Source organism: Lepus europaeus, chromosome 1 (assembly GCF_033115175.1).
Source record: "Lepus europaeus isolate LE1 chromosome 1, mLepTim1.pri, whole genome shotgun sequence".
In the NCBI taxonomy this organism is placed as follows: Eukaryota; Metazoa; Chordata; class Mammalia; order Lagomorpha; family Leporidae; genus Lepus; species Lepus europaeus.
The window spans coordinates 1,820,539-1,839,326 of record NC_084827.1 but is presented as its reverse complement, the minus strand read 5'-3'; the positions used below and the strand labels follow the sequence as shown (position 1 = coordinate 1,839,326).

The 18,788-nt window shown below is 42.8% G+C and overlaps 1 protein-coding gene and 1 long non-coding RNA gene across 4 annotated transcripts in view; one reads left to right on the top strand and one right to left on the bottom strand.

The window, feature by feature from the left end:
• KDM7A (lysine demethylase 7A) overlaps positions 1 to 16,455 on the top strand; it is a 99,624-nt gene extending 83,169 nt beyond the window's left edge. Inside the window, exons 12-20 of the mRNA XM_062178411.1 lie at positions 989 to 1,198; positions 2,658 to 2,782; positions 2,996 to 3,147; positions 5,047 to 5,144; positions 5,783 to 5,931; positions 6,032 to 6,234; positions 7,839 to 7,924; positions 11,410 to 11,683; positions 12,186 to 16,455. Of these exons, the coding sequence (XP_062034395.1) occupies positions 989 to 1,198; positions 2,658 to 2,782; positions 2,996 to 3,147; positions 5,047 to 5,144; positions 5,783 to 5,931; positions 6,032 to 6,234; positions 7,839 to 7,924; positions 11,410 to 11,683; positions 12,186 to 12,280 (1,392 nt within the window). The 3' untranslated portion in view covers positions 12,281 to 16,455. The remainder of the gene's footprint in view (positions 1 to 988; positions 1,199 to 2,657; positions 2,783 to 2,995; positions 3,148 to 5,046; positions 5,145 to 5,782; positions 5,932 to 6,031; positions 6,235 to 7,838; positions 7,925 to 11,409; positions 11,684 to 12,185) is intronic.
• Positions 1 to 18,788, bottom strand: part of LOC133749760 (uncharacterized) — a 63,585-nt gene that overhangs the window by 1,018 nt on the left and 43,779 nt on the right. Inside the window, exons 3-5 of one of the 3 annotated variants that reach the window (XR_009864635.1) lie at positions 16,451 to 16,615; positions 10,839 to 11,150; positions 1,076 to 2,071 (exon numbers count right to left, since the gene is read on the bottom strand). This is a non-coding gene — a long non-coding RNA (uncharacterized LOC133749760). The other 2 variants (XR_009864695.1, XR_009864715.1) reach the window with 2 other exon arrangements.

Here is an 18,788-nt window from a genome sequence, read left to right as displayed (position 1 = left end):
GAGAAACACGTGCCCCTGTTCGTGGCAGCATTGTCCACAACAGTAGAAAGTTGGACCGAGCCACACAAGTGTCCACTGGCAGAAGAATGGATAAAAACTAGGTAGACACAGGCAATGGGATAGTATTCAGCCTTATAAAAGAAGGACATTTTCTGACACATGCCACAGTGCAGATGAACCTTGAAGGTTTCTTGGTAAGTGAAATAACCCAGCCCCCAAAGGACAACTATTACATGATTCCACTCACATCAGGTTCTTCCTAGAGTTGTCAGACTCACAGAGTGAACAAGTAGCATGATGGTTGTTAGGGAGTGGGAGTAGGGAATAATGGGAACTTTTTTTCAATAGTAGAGGTTTCAGTTTGGGCCAATGAAAAAGTTCTAGAGATAGACTGTGGTGCTATTTATATAACAGTGTGATTAAGTGTACACTTAAAAGCGATCAAAGGGTAAGTCATGTATGCTACCACATTATGTATATTACCACAGTTCAAAAAGAAGTTGCAAGTGGTTGCTTTTGGAGAATGGGAATCAGCAATGGGGATGAGTGGAATGCTACTTTACTTTCCATGATATGCTTATAGACTGTCTAGTTTAAAAGCTGCATTAGATGTGTGATTGTGGATTAAAACATGATGATTTACAATTATGTATGTGGAGAGAAGGTTCATCATAGGAAAGAAATGGAAGCAGCCTAAATAGCCACCAGTAACTATTTCGGGGAATGAATTGTACTGTATCTATACAGTGGGAGACTGCACAGCCTTCAGCGTAATATTGAAGACCAGGAAATTTTCATGATCAGTCAGTGGGAAGGAGACGGGTATAAAGGTCTTGGCAAAGCTGTTAGAGGCTTATGATTTGGCCTTTTTTATTTATATGATTAAACTGAATGGTTTTTGTTTTCTAAATGTTTTGTGGCTGATTATTTAGTCAGGTATGTATGTAGTAGCCTTGTCATAAAAATACTCTGAATTTAATTCTTAAAGGAGGAAAACGGTAAACCAGTTAAATCTCAGGGAATTCCTACTGTGTGTCCAGTTTCAAGATCCTCAAATGAAGCAACTTCTCCTTACCATCCCCGACGAAGGATAAGGAAACTTCGAGATCATAATGTCCGAGCGCCTTCGAACCTGGACATCCTAGAGCTCCACACGAGAGAAGTCCTCAAAAGATTAGAGATGTGTCCGTGGGAAGAGGCAAGTCTGACTTTTCATGATGTCACTGAGAAGCTCCGCTGTTCCCAGTCTGAACCATTCTTGTTCCTTACCCTGCTGTAGAAATGCTGGCACCATCCAACAGTTACGCCTGTGACAGATGGTGGGGTTTGACCTTCCTAGGCTGAGTGCAGAATCAGGATGTAGACCTTGTCAGTCTGTCAGTCTGTGTACTGAGTGTCTGCCGAATACCAAGTGCTCCTCTGGGCTCTGGAGAAGACACCCGCGTGAGCGTGTGAAGCTTGGGAAGCCCCCATCCCAGTCCAGTTAAGAGGACTGGGATAGAGGCCAACACTAAACATATTTTCAGGTGCTAGGCATTATGAAGACCCCCACACAGTGGAATAACAGGGTCCGAGCCTCTCAGGTGGTGACACTGCAGGCAAAGGGAAGAGCAAATGCAGTCTCTCCCTGAGTGGGTGACTGTGGACTGCTACGAGGACAGACCCAGTGCAGTTTGAGAAGCGCTGACCTCTGAACAGAGTGGGAGGCGGCAGTGAGGTCAGGTAGTGCCTTGGAAATCACGGCAATGAGTCTGTGGTAACATCTGGATCACCTGTAGTTTTATAAGCGGAGGACAGGAACCAGTTTACGATTTGTTTTGAGAGTCTGAGGGAGAGCGAGCGAGCCTGTTTGTGTACCGCTGTATACTGGTTCACTCCCCAAATGCCTACAACGGCTGGGGAAGCAGGGGCCAAGGCCAGGAGTCAGGAACTCAGTCCAGGGGTGCTTCTGTAAGTGGCAGGAACCCAGCTGCGGAGTCATCTCCCCGGCCTCCCGGGCGGTCACAGGTGTCTCCACTGCGAGGCCAGCTGCCTGCCCTGGGCTTGGTTTGCATGAGGAAGACGGGTATTTCTGAAAGTATTCAAGGGGATGTAGAAACCCTAATTTTAATAAATACTTTAAATTATTGCTTTGTGTTGTTCTAAGCCTACTTAAGTCAGCCACCTGGGAAAGATTTAGCTTATTATACTTATTCTTAAGGAAAAACTGACCAGGAAAAATATATTTTATGCAATAAAAACCAGCCGCTGTTGTCCTGTCACATGGCAGCCTTTCTTCATGGGGACGAGCACATTGCTGACAGTGCATGGTGGGAAGACCAGATGTGCAGTCCAGCATGGGGTGACTGGAAGGCCTGTGCTGGAGACACCTGAGCGGTGCTACTGCACTCCCCCGCTTTCTGCACCAGTCAATGTTCCCTGAATTGGCTTTGTGCAGAGTTTACATTGGTTCACAGATGTGTTGTACTGGTCATGGCCCTCCTAAGAGACGAGCCATCGCGTGCTTTGGCGTGAGGGATTCTGGTGTGCTGTACTACCAGGCACTCTGAGATGCCGGGGCGGGGGGGGGGCACGGCGGTGTTCGGTACTATTTTCCTTTAGGCATGCAGGCACGTTTAAGGGTGGAGATTAAGGAAGTTCTGCTTTTATACTTGAAGGACATCTTGAGCTCTAAACTGAATGGAAAATTCAACAAACATCTCCAGCCATCTTCTACAGTACCTGAATGGAGAGCGAAAGATAATGATCTACGATTACTACTGACGAATGGAAGAATAATTAAGTACGTAAAGTAAACCAAAGTATCAACCAGATGAATTTTTAGTGGATTCCCTTTGTTTATTCAATCCCTAGTCCAGATCATTGCACAGCTGACCAAAATACGGAGAAATGATCTGTTCTCCATTTTCTGTAAATTAAGGGGGAAGGGAAAGGCAGTCTGGCTACACAGTCCTCTATTATTTTCTGACTTGATGATTTTTCTCCCATGATACAGAGATGAGAGACAGCCATTCGCAGATCAGAGTCTTTATACAGCAGATAGTGAAAATGAAGAGGATAAGAGGAGGACAAAAAAGGCAAAAATGAAGCTGGAAGAGTGTTCAGGAACGGAGGGGGTGGAGAACGAGCCTCGGAAACCACTGAACAGTACGTTGGTGGGAATGCTTGTCTTAAAGGTCTCTTCTTTACTCACGATAACATATCAAATAACTGGGCAGTTTTTAAAGTATCAAGTTTGTAGCAGGATTTAACATTTTTACATTTCTAATGATGTTCTGAAAAATCCCACATCAGGGGTGGTGGCCGGGGGACATGTGATGGGGATATTTGGGCCAGCGATAACCCTCATCTGGTTAGAACAGAAACTCATCCAGGTAGAAGCCTCTACTCCTGTTAATGAAAGTTTCAGTGTACTCCATAGTTTTGATTGCTTATTGATAAGGCCTCTACGAACTATTAGTTATCTTCAAGTAAATTAGATGCAATAACACAATACTGCCTCCTCCTTGAGACCTTTCTTCTTTGTGTCTCAACATTTTTAGGACCTCTGATGCCCTTCTGTTTTAAAAACAAAGTTCTAATATGGGGCAGGAGTTCTGGTCTGCAGTTAAGGCACTGTGTGGATCCCACTGCCCGTGTCAGAGTGCCTGGGTTCAAGGCTCCGCTCTGCTTCTGGCCCAGCTTCCTTCTAAAGTGCACCCTGGGGGGCGGTGGTCATGGCCTGAGTAGTTGGGTCCCTGCCACCCACGTGGAAGACCTAGATCAAGTTCCTGCCGCCTGGCCCATTCCTAGCTTTTTAGGCATTAGGGAAGTAAAGCAAGAATGGAAAACCTGTCTCTCTGCCATTTTAAAGTAAATATTTTAGTACTTGATAATTAGATGCTTCAGATAACCACTGTTATTTAATCCATGTTGAATACACACAATTCCAGGTGAGAGCTGACACTGGCATAGCTGGTGAGTGCTTCTGTCCACATGCCAGGAAGGCAGGCAGCTGACCAGCAGTGTGCAGTCTGCTGTCGTGGCTGTGTCTCTTGAAAGAGAAAGGCCGCGTGACAGCCCAGTTGAATTCACTATGTGAATGCTTTTTAGGCTTAAAAGAGTTGTCTTTTGTTTTCTATTGAGAGAAGTAATGAACGGGAAGAAATGAAACACATCTTACAGGTAATTTAAATTTTGGAGGATTCTTTTTTCTAGAAAGAAATGTAAAATAGTCACTCAAGTAAGAAAAGTATGTTCAATAAACACTACAAATTTTAAAGAAAAACAGTTTGGGGAGCTGACATTTGGCGTAGCAAGTTAAGCTGCTGCCTTCAATGTCAGACATCCCACATGGACACCAGGTCAAGTCCCAGCTGGTCCACTTCCAATCCAAGTCCTTGCTTGTGCACCTGGGAGGGTAGTGGAGGATGGCCCAAGTGCTTGGGCTCCTGCACCAATAGGAGAGACCTGGGAGAGGCTCTTGGCTCCTGGCTTCGGCCTAGCCCGGACTGCTATGGCCATCTGGGGAGTGAACAAGCACGTGAAGGATCTCTCTGTATCTCCCTCTCTTTGACTCTGTTTCAAAAAAATAAAATACATTTTTTAAAAATACACAGGTTAGTCTGTATATTGGTCAATCAGGGAGAAAGATTTTGATGGGGACAAAGACATGGAGAAAGTAAGAACAGTGAAAAAAGGATGAGAGCAGAAAAACATCATAGAACTGGGTAGACTTCAAGACCAACTCGTCACCTTGTTCATAATGTTGTAAAAAACTTATTTGACAAGGGAGCGTGTGAGCCCGAGACAGGCTTTCCCGTGCTGATTTACTCCCCGAAGTCCCGAGACGGCCACGGCTGAATCTGGGAGCTCAGTCCAGGTCGTCCAGGTAGGCGGCAGGAGCCTGGGCCATCACTGCTGCCCCCGAGTCCAGAAGAGCAGAAAGCTGGAGTCAGGAGTGGACGGGATATCAACCCAGGCACTGTCCTACGCGACATGGGCATCTCGGCTGTCTTTGTTCATCAACTCTAATGACGTTCTCCCCCTCCTTGCCTTCCTCTGCAGGGTTTTTTACAAGTGTGAGATCAGAACTCAGGAACAGATCATCAGAATACTCGGACATTTCTGACTCGGAAGACTCCAGCCCTGACTGCGCTGCACTGGTACGCCTGGAACCCCATCGTCTGCCGGTCGTTTACTGGAAAGATCACTCATGAACCTGTCACCTGGGAGGAAGGCCAATGACAGCTCTGCTCAGAGCGCACAGCCCAGGATCTTCGTGTCGTGGTCCTTGTACACACCTCCATGCAACTACTCACATTTGATAAACCTAGCTGTTGTTTGGTTTTAGAAAGGGTAGAAGGTCCTCTGCTTAATTCTGTTCTTATGTTTCTCTTATTGTTCATAAGTTATTTATTTATTAAGGGAATATGTTACTGTAGTTACTGAAGATTTTCACTTTATCATGTGACATGCAGAAACAATCTAACTTTTGGGGCTGACGCTGTGGTGCAGCTGGCTAAACTGCTGCCTGTAACACTGGCATCCCATATGGGCACCTGCTAGTCCCAGCTGATGTGCTTGGGAGAGCAGGGGAGGACCCTGTGCCCACACTGGAGACCCAGATGAAACTCCCAGCGTCTGGCTTCAGCCCGGCCCAGCCCAGGCCGATATGGCCATTTGGGGAGTTGAAAGATTCTGTCTCTCTCTACTTTTCAAAAAAAATTCTAACGTTCCTGAGATGGATAAAATTTTTTTGATTAGTTTGACCAAATTTGGTCCATTTCTTTACTTATTTCAGAAAAATAATTTTACCACTGAAGAATCTGAAAGTTCAGGTGATGAAAAGAAACAAGAAGTAACATCAGCCTTCAAGGAAGACTCTAATGGGATGAGGAGCTTCCTTCAAAAGAGCCAGAAGGCATCTGGAAGTGAAATTCCAATTAAAAGGCAGGTTTGCTGATGGCTGTGGGCATACTGCATTGTGATGTAAATGCTATGAAACTTTGTTTTTTAATTTTACCAAACCTTTGGGTTATCTGCTCTGCAGGGAATGTCCTACCTCGACAAGCACAGAGGAAGAAGCTATTGAGGGCATGCTGTCTATGGCAGGGCTGCACTATTCCACATGTTTACAAGCGCACGTGCAGAGCACAGGCTGCAGCGGTCAAAGACAGTCTCTCCAGGAGCCCAGCTGCCACAGTAACCAGGAGGCTGGGCAGGCCTGTCGCTACGATAGACCGGTGCAATGTGGTAAGGATGTAACTAACAGTCTTTAAGGAGTAGCATAGAGCCCCACCATAATAGCTCTGTAATCCTAGCTTCAGTTGGAGACTGTGAGTCAGGACTGTTTACTGAATATCTTCTGTTGGAAATGATGTCAAGTAAAATGCAGAATGTCAACTACCTACAATTGAGAATTGTGCTCACAGCGTAATCTGCCATTGCTCTTACAAACCAATATGATTTCCCTTTCACCAACAGTGACGGGAGTGGAAAGAATGCTTTGGTGTCTCAGATGGTCTGCTAAGTCTGAACAGTCAACCCCTTTCCTTCTTATGAGAGGGAAACAGGTCCTAAACTGTTTCTGATTGAGGATGTTCTTTCTTCTACCTGAAAAGGGAGCATTAGGTAAAGAGTAAGGAGCTCACTGGCAATGTCAGTGATGCCATGTGGTGTTTCTTCTCTGTGACTTAGGGGAAAAATGCCTAAGGAGCGCTGGAAGGAAACAGTTCCATATTAAAAGTGAATGCCTGTGTACCAGCTTAGTTCCTCCCACATTTGTCAGCGTGTATCAGGCGCTTGGCATCCACTTCATTGTGGCGTTCCTGAAACAGCACGCACACCCGTGCCATAGGTAACCACTCCCACTTTAGAGGAAACGGAACTAGACTTAGTGAGGGTTCACCTCCCACACTTACATGGCCACCACTTGGTGCTGCTGCTGCGAGCCCCGGACCATCTGGTCCCCACATTCTTACGTATTGTCTAAGAGGACGCTGGGGCTCAGGATAGGTAACCTGTATGAAGTTGCATTGGTAAGGAAGGAACTTAAGAGTCAAATCTGGGTTTGTCAGCTATACCGTTTTGTCATCCTGAAATCTCTTTGGTCATTTGAAAAGAAAGCTTTTAGGCTGGCGCCGCGGTTCACTTGGCTAATCCTCCGCCTGTGGCACCGGCACCCCAGGTTCTAGTCCTGGTTGGGGCACCAGATTCTGTCCCGGCTGCTCCTCTTCCAGTCCAGCTCTCTGCTGTGGCCTGGGAGGGCACTGGAGGATGGCCCAAGTGTTTGGGCCCTGCACCAGCATGGGAGACCAGGAAGAAGCACCTGGCTCCTGGCTTCGGATGGGCGCAGCGCGGCACGCTGGTTGTAGCAGCCATTTGGGGGGTGAACCAATGGAAGGAAGACCTTTCTGTCTCCCACTGTCTAACTCTGTCAAAAAAAAGAAAAAAGAAAAAAGCTTTTATGGGAATACTGCAGAACTGAGGAAATCCCTGCCTTTATTCTACATAGGAAAACAAGAGATTTTTAGAGAGTGCACGGCCTTTGATTTTATAACAGGTGGCCATACAATTCGATTCTAGATCCTTCAGCATCTGAACAAAACCTGTCACAGAGAAACAGTCTTTGAGGGAATTGAAATAATTAATATTGTTAGGTTGTGAGCTGGTGGTTCTCTTGTTTTTGAGAAAAAGGATTGTGGTGAAGTTGAGGGTATGTGAATATCTGAAGAGTTAATGGTCAGTGTATGTTTTAAATGTCAACATAAATTTGCTTTTGACTTTAAGCATTAGGCTAATTTTGTTCTTTAAAATCAAATTTGTTCAAAGATAACTTAATGAAAACTTTATTTTAGGATACCATGTCAAGACTGAAGATCAGGACTTGAGGACTTCTTCCTGGATTAAACAGTTTGATACAACTTCCAGATTTAATCCTCAGGTATATTCCAAGTTCAAAATATTAAAAGGACATTTAGAATTGCCATTAACTCTGTTTTTGCTTCTTTTTAAAAATTAATTATCAACTACTAGATCTAGAAAGCCAAAAAATTACAGTTAAATGCACATTTAAACAATTGTCCATCTTTAGATATTCCACTCTGATGATATACACAAGGCTTATGGATAGAAGCTTTTTCTTGGAAGGAAGTAAAATGACTGGCTGCTGACACCTGTAGGTCACGTCTGGGTGGCGTGAGATACACAACAGAAAGAACACCTGGAGGGTTTCTTTCTACTCTCTGATGCTATTCTTTAAACATTTTTAGATACTGAATTTTGTTGAGAATTTGATGGAAATTCTAGATTCTCTTTCCAGAAAAATGCTCATCATAAGTGTGAATTGACTTTTGCTTGCATTTTCCTCATGGTTTGTTCCACTGCTTCCTCAGCCCTCACCCCTCTACTATCCATTGGTTCCATATTAAAAACTCTGCTATAAGAGAAGATACCAGATGTTTTGGATCCCAGCATTTTTATACTACACCAAACCAAATGAATTCTAAGGAGCGTTTTTTAAAAACCAAAACTGTACCAGCAGTACCAAAGAAAATTAGAGACTTTTGCTGTAAACTTGAGAAAATGGCAGCCAGAGAATCAAAATTCTTATGTGCAAAGTGGGGCACAAAAACTTGCCCAAACCCAAGAAAAGTGGTTCACTCCCCCAATGACCACAACAGCCAGGGCTAGACCAGGGCAAAGCCAGGAACTCCATCCTGGCCTCCCTGTGGGCAGCAGGGGCCCAAGTCCCTGGGCCATCTGCTGCTGCCTTCCCAGGCACATTAGGGGAGAGCTGGATTGGAAGCAGAGCAGCCAGGACTCAGACTGGCACTTTGACATGGGCTGCCAGCGTTGCAGGTGACAGCTTAACCTGCTGCACCACAACACTGTCCCCACATTATTTTCTTAAAGCGAAACTTTGTGAGTATAAGTTCTATGAATAGAAGGTATGCTCTAGCATCAAAGGTGAAGTAATAAAATTCCTCGACTTTTATAGGGTGTCATCATAACTGGTCATTAATTTTATCACTTATTAGCATTATAAGATTATGTATATTCAGTATTTAAGCTATTTTTTTTTTTTAAGATTTATTTGAGAGTCAGAGTTACAGAGAGGAGAGAGAGAGGTCTTCCATCTGATGGTTTACTCTCCAATTGGCTGCAATGGCCAGAGCTGCACTGTTCTGAAGCCAGGAGCCTCTTCCAGGTCTCCCACGTGGGTGCAGGGACTTAAGGACTTGGGCCATCTTCTACTGCTTTCCCAGGCCACAGCAGAGAGCTGGATTGGAAGTGGAGCAGCCAGGTCTCCAACCGGCACCCATATGGGATGCTGGCGCTTCAGGCCAGGGCATTAACCCACTGCGCCACAGCGCCGGCCCCTAAGCTATTATTAAAATGTTTTTTTGAAATGGTGTTTTTAAATAAATGAAGCAGAGAGTCAATGATTAGCAAGATCATTCCAGGGAAAATAAAATTACTTTTGCCCATGATCTACAGAGTTACTATGATGGTATTTCAAATCAGAGCTATTGGTTCCTCATGCTAATTAAAGCAAGTCTGTGCTTAGTATTGTTTTTTAAAACTTATTCAGTCATGAGACAGATATAATCACACACACATAATTAAAACTAGTTTCATGAAAAATTAAACTGTAGTGTATGCTTCACATCTAGTCTAGTTCCTTCTCTTTTTAATGTTAGTCAGGACGCTCTTAGCTGACTTCAAAATTCAACAATCAATAGCATTTTTTCTTCCTAAAGTTCACCATTGGTCTTAATAGTCTGAAAGTTATAGTTAAAGAAAAACAAGGCTTGGGGCTGTGGATCTAGAGATTTCGGTGGAATGAACCTTTCCAGAGTTAGGTTCTTTTTTTAAAAAGGATTTATTGGGGCTGGCACTGTGGCATAGTGGTTACAGCTGCCGCCAGCATTGCTGGCATCCCATATGGGCGCCGGTTTGATATCCAGCTCTCTGCTATGGCCTGGGAAAGCAGTAGAAAGTGGCACAAGTCCTTGGGCCCCTGCAACCACGTGGAAGACCCAGAAGAAGCTCCTGGCTTCGCTCCTGCCGTTGCGGCCAACTAGGGAGTGAACCAGCAGATGGAAGACCTCTCCCCTCTCTCTGCCTCTTCTTCTCTCACTGTCTCTTTCAAGTAAATAAATAAATCATAAAAAAAAAAAAAAAGGGATTTATTTATTGGGGCTGGCACTGTGGCGTAGTGTGCTGGGCCTCTGCCTGCAGTGCCCGCATCCCATGTGGGCACCAGTTCTAGTCCCAGCTGCTGCTCTTCCGATCCAGCTCTCTGCCATGGCCTAGGAAATCAGTAGAAGATGGCCCAAGTGCTTGGGTCCCTGCACCTGCGTGGGAGACTTGGAAGAAACTCCTGGTTCCTGGCTTCGGATCCGTCCAGCTCCAGCCATTATGGCTATTTGGGGAGTGAACTAGTGGATGGAAGACCTTTCTATCTTTTCCTCTCTCTCTCTGTGGCTCTACCTCTTAAAAAAATTATTTGAAAGGCAGAGTTATATAAAGAGATCTTCCATCCTCTGGTTCATTCCCCAAATGGCTGCAATGGCTGGATTTGGGCCGATCTATAACTAGGAGCCAGGAGCTTCTCCAGGTCCCCAACACGGGTAGCAGGGGCCCAAGTACTTGGGCCATCTTCCACTGCTCCACAGCAGGGAGCTGGATCAGAAATGGAGCAGGTGGGACCTGACCTGGTGCCCAAATTGGATGCTGGCATCACAGGCAGCAGCTTTACCCAATAATAATAAAAAAGATAGAACATTACACCAGGAGAGGTGGATGGGAGCTTTGGCCTTCTCAGAAAGAAAGCAGTAAGCGGTGTGTCTCACCTCTGGGTCCCTTCCTAGCACATTCTGCGGAGTGGAATGGCTGATGGAATGCCTCTGCTTGTTTAAATTATTTTCTTTTTCTTCTTAAGTTAGGATGCAACTTCAGTACCTCAGTCCTTCAGAGCTGTTAGGTTTACGGACACAGGTGACCAGCATGAAGAAGTGTCACCTGTGGTTAATACATAAGAAATCCAGAATTCAGCCGGCGCCGTGGCGTAGTAGGCTAATCCTCCACTTGCGGCGTTGGCATCCCATAGGGGCGCCAGTTCTAGTCCCAGCTGCTCCTCTTCCAATCCAGCTCTCTGCTGTGGCCTGGGAAAACAATGGAAGATGGCCTAAGTGCTTGGGCCCCTGCACCCATGTGGGAGACCTGGAGGAGGCTCCTGGCTCCTGGCTTCAGATCGGCACAGCTCTGGGGAGGGAACCAGGAGATGGAAGACCTTAAAAAAAAAAAAAAGAAATCCAGAATTCAGTAGTGTATTTCCTCTCTCTTGCCTTTGCTAATGCACAGAGCACCTAAATACCCATTTATCTTAAACCCTAAACATTCAACATTTCTTTTCTTCTTCAGGATCTAAGTAGAAGCCAGAAATGCATAAAAAAGGAGGGCTCATCAGAAATCAGTCAGAAGGTACAGAATAGGAATTTCACGGACAGCAGTGGCTCAAGCTTTCAGAATGGAAAGTATGTGCAGAATTCGAGTGTGGTTTCAGGGGCGTGCCAGATAAGGAATGGCAGTCTAAGCCCAGAAAGGCCCGTTGGTGAAACTTCCTTTTCAGTGCCCCTTCACCCCACCAAGAGACCTGCATCAAATCCACCCCCTATCAGCAACCAGGCAACAAAAGGTAACTTTTAGACATTTGCAAGTTAAATGTATTTTTGATTATGTGTGACAGTCATGGTGGCAGTTTAGCTAGCGTCTGCACTCATGGTTCTCACCATCCAGCACATCTGGACAACATAGTGGTGGTGGTGTCAACAGAGGAGGGATGCCCGAGTCAGCCCCGAGGACTCCGAGGGAGATCCTGAAAAAGATAAGGGTGAGGCGGGGGAAGCGTGGCAGGCAGGGAGAGCAGGACTCGGGGGACCATGCAGGGTCTGTGAAGTCGCAGGCGACCTCTGTGCTGCAGCAGAGGTCAGACCTGCAGGGCACTGCCAGTCTCGGGAAGGAGGTGGTCCTGCCCGAGGTGTGATGAGGTAGAAGGGTTTTAAACAGCTCAAGTTGAGAACTGTGACTCGGAACACGTACAGAGAACACCTGCGTAAAGCTCCACCTGCTACTTGCCCAGGTGCTGTCTGTCAAATATGCCTTTCTTGATTATTTACACCGTTGATAATATTTTATAGGTAAGCGTCCAAAAAAAGGAATGGCAACAGCCAAACAACGTCTTGGGAAGATCCTGAAGTTGAACAGAAATGGCCATGCACGTTTCTTTGTGTGACGGAGCTGCTGTAGTAGCCATTCTTCCCTTTGGAGACCAGTCTTGGGGTGCAGAAGCCTGGAGCTCCCGCTGCCCCCTGGCCTGGAGCAGTCTGCGTGTACAGTAAGAATACTGCCCGAGAACAGAATGAACCTGATGCTGCATTTTCACTGTGCCACACCCACTCAGCAATAACCCTTTGGACCTGGTGGGGGAGAGGATGAAAGAGGGTAGAACCTTAAAAGGAGACCTTGAACTGAAAAGGGTCTCTTGTCAGGGCTTGAATTTCATTTTGTTGTTGGTAGTGTCTTGATTTATTCAGTAGTAGGGTAAAGAATTATCAATAATTTATTTAACAGATTTTTTTTTAAAGTTAACAGCTTTTAAATTCTTTCTTTTTTAAAGCTATTTATTTGGAAGATTTCTGGAGAAATATCTCACTAATTTAGATTTAAGAATGTGAAGGTTTTTAAATTATTTTTGATAGTGTGTATGTTACATGTGGGGAAGAGCCACAGTAACAGTAACTAGTCTGGACTCTTAAATTTGATATTCAGGTTAAAGTCTTAAACAGGGATTTGATGCATTAATTATTTTAAATTAAGATGTATATGAAAATCATTTTATTTTATATATTCATGTGTTTTTTATAAGCTATTAGCTTCGCTTTTGCTAACATCCAAGGTGCATACTGTTATCCAGGTTGATGACCTTATATCCCACCTTCCCTCTGCACTCCCCTTCATTTTGTGATGACCCAACAATACTCTTATCTTTGCAGGGAAACTCTTTCATAGCCAATATGTAAGAACTCCATAAAAGACCCCTCATTTCTCATTTTGTTTGAAATTGTGGATTTCTTCTAAATATAAAGAAAATGGGCTTCTTGCATTTTCATTTCTGCTGATGATATCTAGGTCCCAAAGAGAACAGCTTTAATATCTTTTTCCTACTTGTGGGGAAAGTATTATAAGTTTGGTTAAATTGTCATGTTTATAGTTTTTCCAAATACATTTGTAACTACATAGGGCCTTCTTCATACTGCTGGTGTTGGGTGAAAATACTGACACCTGCTGCCAAGGTTCTCTCTTACGGCGCTTTTATTCTCTATACTAATTTGGAAAATATGATTTGACTTAGGATGTTCAAATCTGCCTAATAAGCAATAGTATAATAGACTCATACTATATTAGGTTGCATAGAAGCAAGCATGTTTGGGTAGATCTTTTGTGTTTACTTTTTCATTTCTTAACCTTCTAAAGAATTATCTAAGATATGGATTTGGAGTAAAATGGGTGCTTTTTTGTAGTTTCTCCATCTCTCCTGACTGGCTGAACTTTAAGGTAATCACCTATCTCCTTTATGTACAATTTTTACTGAATGCCAGTTTTCAGTTGCCTGTACTAGCTTCTATTCCTCTCCCCCCTGCTCTGGCATAAAAACAAGTAATTCCTAGGCATGGAGTAGAAATATTCACAAGCCTGACAATAGAGCATTTTACAAATTCATACAAAGAAAATATAGGCAAATAGGATAAAGTGTATTTTTATGGAGAATATGGCCATATTTGTGAATTTCTTCTTTTACTCAATACAGTAATAGGACTTTGCCTTCTGTATTAAAATGTCACTTGAATTGCTAAGAAAAAAATTACATCATCTTCTTTCATGGTTGTTTTCAAATTTATATTTTTAAGAAGCATTATTTCTTACTGTCTCCATTCCAGTACTTCATGGGATAAATATTAAACAGCTTATGAATTGGCCTTTTTGGCCCAGAGTGACTGGACCAAAGTCTGAATCTTATCTGCATGTTGGGAAGAAGAATTTGTATGGAAATCCTCAATATCTATTTATGGCCTACTTAAACCTTGTCTACACTATGCCAAAACAAGTGGAAAGATGGGTACAGTCAGCCCCTGACTGGTCATCTTACCTCAAGATGCAAAAATCTGGTTGTTGACTGCTTCTCCGAGCTTCCTGCACAATCTCTTACTGTGATATCTTGGTTTTCTGTAGATCGTGTTCTAGTGCTACAGCACATGTGCTTTTATTTTGGTTTAAGAAATAGTAACTATAACTTCCTTTCCCATTTACGTCATGGTGTGGATTTTTTCGTAGCTCCAAGTATTTTTAATTATATGATTTAAAACATGGTCAGTACCCACCTGTGTCCCTAGGCCAATAAATACTAATTTGGAGTAGCCAGTATGTAAAATTTTTAAGTGAAGGTACTGTGGATTCATTTTTGGCAGTTTTAGTCCATTATCTGGCTAAGTTCCAAAACTTTGACCAAGGCAACATAACCACTATGACAGAAACATGTATTTCCTTCTGAACTGGTGAACATTCAGCCACTCTCCTACTCAACCTCTCAGAAAGTCATTGACTGTGAGCCATCCCTTCATCTCCAGGACATGGCTGAACCTTCAGCAAGCTGCTGCCAGTAACCAGGCGCCACAATAACTGACAACCATTTGTCTTCCCTGTCTCATTTATCAGCAGGACTATCAAGGAAGACAGCAGTGAGAGCTTTAGTTATTGAAAGTGAGTACAAATATATAAACTGAGAATTAGGGCTTAACATATGAAATGTTAGTAATAGTGATAGTAGACAATAATTTTTCTCTGTTGATTCAAATAAGTGACTCCTAACCTGGGATCCCTTGTACTGTAACGTAATTCATAATGTTACATAATAGTAAGCGCTCCAGTGTTGGTGACTCAGCTTAATAGTAGTTCAGTGCCCTAGGAATATATTGAACTTCACGAAGTTCATTTCTGAAGTGTAGGAAACTGAAGATTCTGACTGCAGTCATAAACTCAGAGAATAAGCAGGCCCATCTTTATCAGTAGTGAGATACTGAACTTGAATGCTATTCTGTTCCTTAATCTTAATTATTGCCTTTTCTATGAACTCTACTGTATTTACTCATCTGAAGTCAGCAGGTACTTATCAAGCATCTACTGTGTGCCAGCACTACTCAGTACTGCAGGGGATACACAGTTGCAGTGTAGTCTCCTAGGAAATTAGCATTATTTTCACTTTTAAGCAAACTTGAGCAAAAGAGGGCCCATTCCTAAAAAGCAGCACAGCTTTATTAGTTTCAGCTGAGATATCCTACACAGGAATGGAAGTAAAAGACGACTGCGTTCTTTTTTAAAATTTAAGAAACATCTCAAGAGTGAGCAGTTCAATGCTGCGCTGATACAGAAGCGTGCTGCAGCGGCCGAGGCAGCAGGAGACTTGGGTTTCTGTCTCGTTCTGCCCTTGGCAGTGACTTCAGTAATTACGTCACTTACTGAGTCTTAGTTTTCTTTGTAAGTTTGCATAAAAAAATGCTTATTATGATAATTAGTTAAGAAAAGCATATAGAAAATCATTCTTTAATTTATTAACATTTCATACTTAGAGAACTTGTCATTAAGTTACAATTGGTAACTAATGAATGCACCTTTAGATATATTTTAATAGAGAAACTGCCATTAGTCATAAAGTCTGTTGCATATCAAATGTATGCCCCAGGCAAGCTACCTAGAAAATCTGAAGAATCTCTAACAAGGTGCTGCATTACAATCCGATTCCATGCTTAAAATAAAGAAAAAGAAGTGAGATCATTTATGGATCAGAGTAAGAAGGTTTATCCTCAAATATGTTAAGATGAATTAAAGTAATTGAAAGACAGCTTTAGGTTTTCAGAAAGAGGAACTGGGACAGTACTGCTCTGCAGGTCTGGCATACTCTCAGGTACTAGATAAGCGTGAAGTCAGTCCTGGAATTAAAATGATTGGCAACAAAGCCATCGAACTAGGGGAAGCTGCAAGGCAGTTAGAAAGGTGGCAACTACAAGGGCTCTGGATTGGTAGCAGCGGCTTGCTGGGTAAGGAGAAAAACCACTGGAGTACTGGAGGAAGAGGCTCGACTGAACACCTTCAGCAGGAAGGGTCTTTCTGCTTTTCTGAAAAGATGCTCTCTGCAGTGATTAAGAGTACTCTGCAAAGAGTTGATTAGAATAATTACACGCTCCACCGTGCTGTTACTGAAACAACTATTACAGCAGAGAGCACTGTAAGTTTTCACTTTGAGAGGGCCTTTATAATGTAAATATAACAAGTGTTAAGAAATTCATTCCCCTTCCCCCCTTATATGTTAAACTAATTGCTCCCGACATAAAGAGAAGCTAAAGCTTACCAGGCGTTTCCTGATGTCCTGGGTCTTGAGAAAATTCACTGTCCGATCTTTAGCCTAGCAAGAGCGTGTCCCTGGTAAATACAGGCCCATGGATCCCAGGTGATACACAGTGGATCTCGGACTTCCTGAAGCAGCCCATGTCCCACAACACTGTGGATATGCTTCCTGGAAGGCGGACGGAAAGAAAGGGGAGTGATCCATGTGCTCACTGTGTTGCTGTTGACCATACTGTAGTATTAATACTGTAGCCTTACTGAAAACTCTTCCCTTATTTTAACTTGCTTTTCAGTGAACGTCATGCTGTAACACAAATATTTGATATCCCGTGCATAGACATTTTAAAAAATGTCATTAAGAGGCGAATGCTTATTTCCAAAGCAACTACCTTGTCATGCTTGACTTGTTGTATTCTTCTGTAGCAGTTTTCCCTCTTTAAGATTCTCTTTTGAAATATCCTTAAATTCTCCCTCTTACCCTTGGTTCCCTTCTGCTGTCCTAAGGCTTTGTTTTAACAAGCTCAGTTACATTTTTTTGTTAAAACCTTTCTGAAACTATTCAGTGATTCTTCCAACAAATTTATCTGCTCTGCACTATTTCACTAATAAACCCTGGCTACCACGTAGCCCTTGACCTCCAAGTAGTTTACCTATGCAAGACCTATGACATTCTGAATCCATTTTTATTGCACAAGCAATCGTAAGTGGAACTTAGTCAAAGGTGAAACTTCTCTTCATCCAGTTTTATTTTGACCATTTCCTTTCCAAAATGTCAGCTGTTTTCCCCCAAGATTTTTCACCAAAACAATGATCATAAGTGCTAGAATTTATATTTTACAGAAATGAAATAACCCAGATGTACTCTTATTCTTCTTTGATGGGTTTTGGTTGGTAAAAATTACCAGCATTAAATGTAATATATAATGAGGAGTTGATTCCGAACCTAGAATCATTTCTTCCCTCTGAGATTCATAAGGAACCTTTTATTTTTACAAAGCATACATATAACTTCCACATTACAGTCAGGGACCTGAGGTGTTAACTTGCCAAGTGAACCCCAAGGTTATTTTATCTTGCAAAAGAAACCTAAACCAAACTAAGGGCCTTACAGTTTATGGTTAGACTGAATCAAAAGCTTATAACCTCAATTTCTCCAAAAACAGCTCCTGACTGCAAAAGCAAGTCATGCAGTTGTTAGGCGTGAAATAGCACTGAGTGGGAGATGCACACGCGTCTCTGCAGACTGTATTTCCTTCAGAAAAAGACTTTTCTACTTTTAATATAAATTAAGCCATAACAGTTTCATGCTGTGGAAAGAGGGTGAAGAGGTTCATTTTAAGAGATTATATAATATGAATTTTCACATTTACTGTGAAATGTCTAACTTTGCCAGTGCTTCAGCAAGTTTTCTTTTGGGAGGGTGTTGGAGGGTGGTAACAGGGTGGGGTAGTATTGGTTTTAGGGATTTTAAATCTGTGAAATTTAAAGATGGGACAGTTGTTGGCTATGGTATTTACTAGTTTTGTAGTAATGTTTTGCTAGCCTGACTTTCCTTACTGATTCTTACGCCCATGGTCCACGGTGAGTGACTGTTTCCCTTCTTGTTTGGGGTGTCTGCCGAGTAGTGTCTCGTCTGTTTGTATAGGCAGCCAGTGTGTGTGCACCTGTGTGTCCTTTGAATACAGAAGCACACTGTGTGGCAATGGAATTGGGTGTGGCTAGGAAGAGGGGTGCTGAAGCTTTAAGAGCATCTTTTTTTCCAACTCCTAACAGTATTTCCCATCTTTTGCCTGCAGGCAGGGAAAGTGTACAGTATTTATTTTGTTTCTGTTTTACTCTAAATTTGTAAGTCTTTAAGTAGCTTACATTGATTATTCTAGGGGAGGATGAGTGATCTGTTTAAAGTTGTATTTGGTATTCTTTACAATTTCTGTATTTTAAAATATTGAAATTAAAATTGTATTACTTCTGTTTTGATTTTTTTTTAGCACTCGGTGTATTTTTTGCTCATTTTGTTTGAAAGTATAAATGTTGAAAGTTGTATAAAATGTGTCTTTGAAAGAAAAAAAATCTGAATTCTATATCCAACTCTGACTCGCTGTTCCCTTTTTCTCTTTTGAATCATGGGAGAATTATTTGAGAAAATGAGAATCTGTGTTAAGTTTATGCTCCTTACTATTTTTGAAGATTTAGATGTGGAAAGTAATGTATGCTATTTTATTAGATGTATTCTTAGGGAAAAGCAGCTGCTGAAAGACTGAATCCAAAAGTGTGGTTGGCAAATCGAGGTGGGGACGGAGAAATGAATGTGGGTGCTTACTGGCAAACACTTAAGCTTCCAC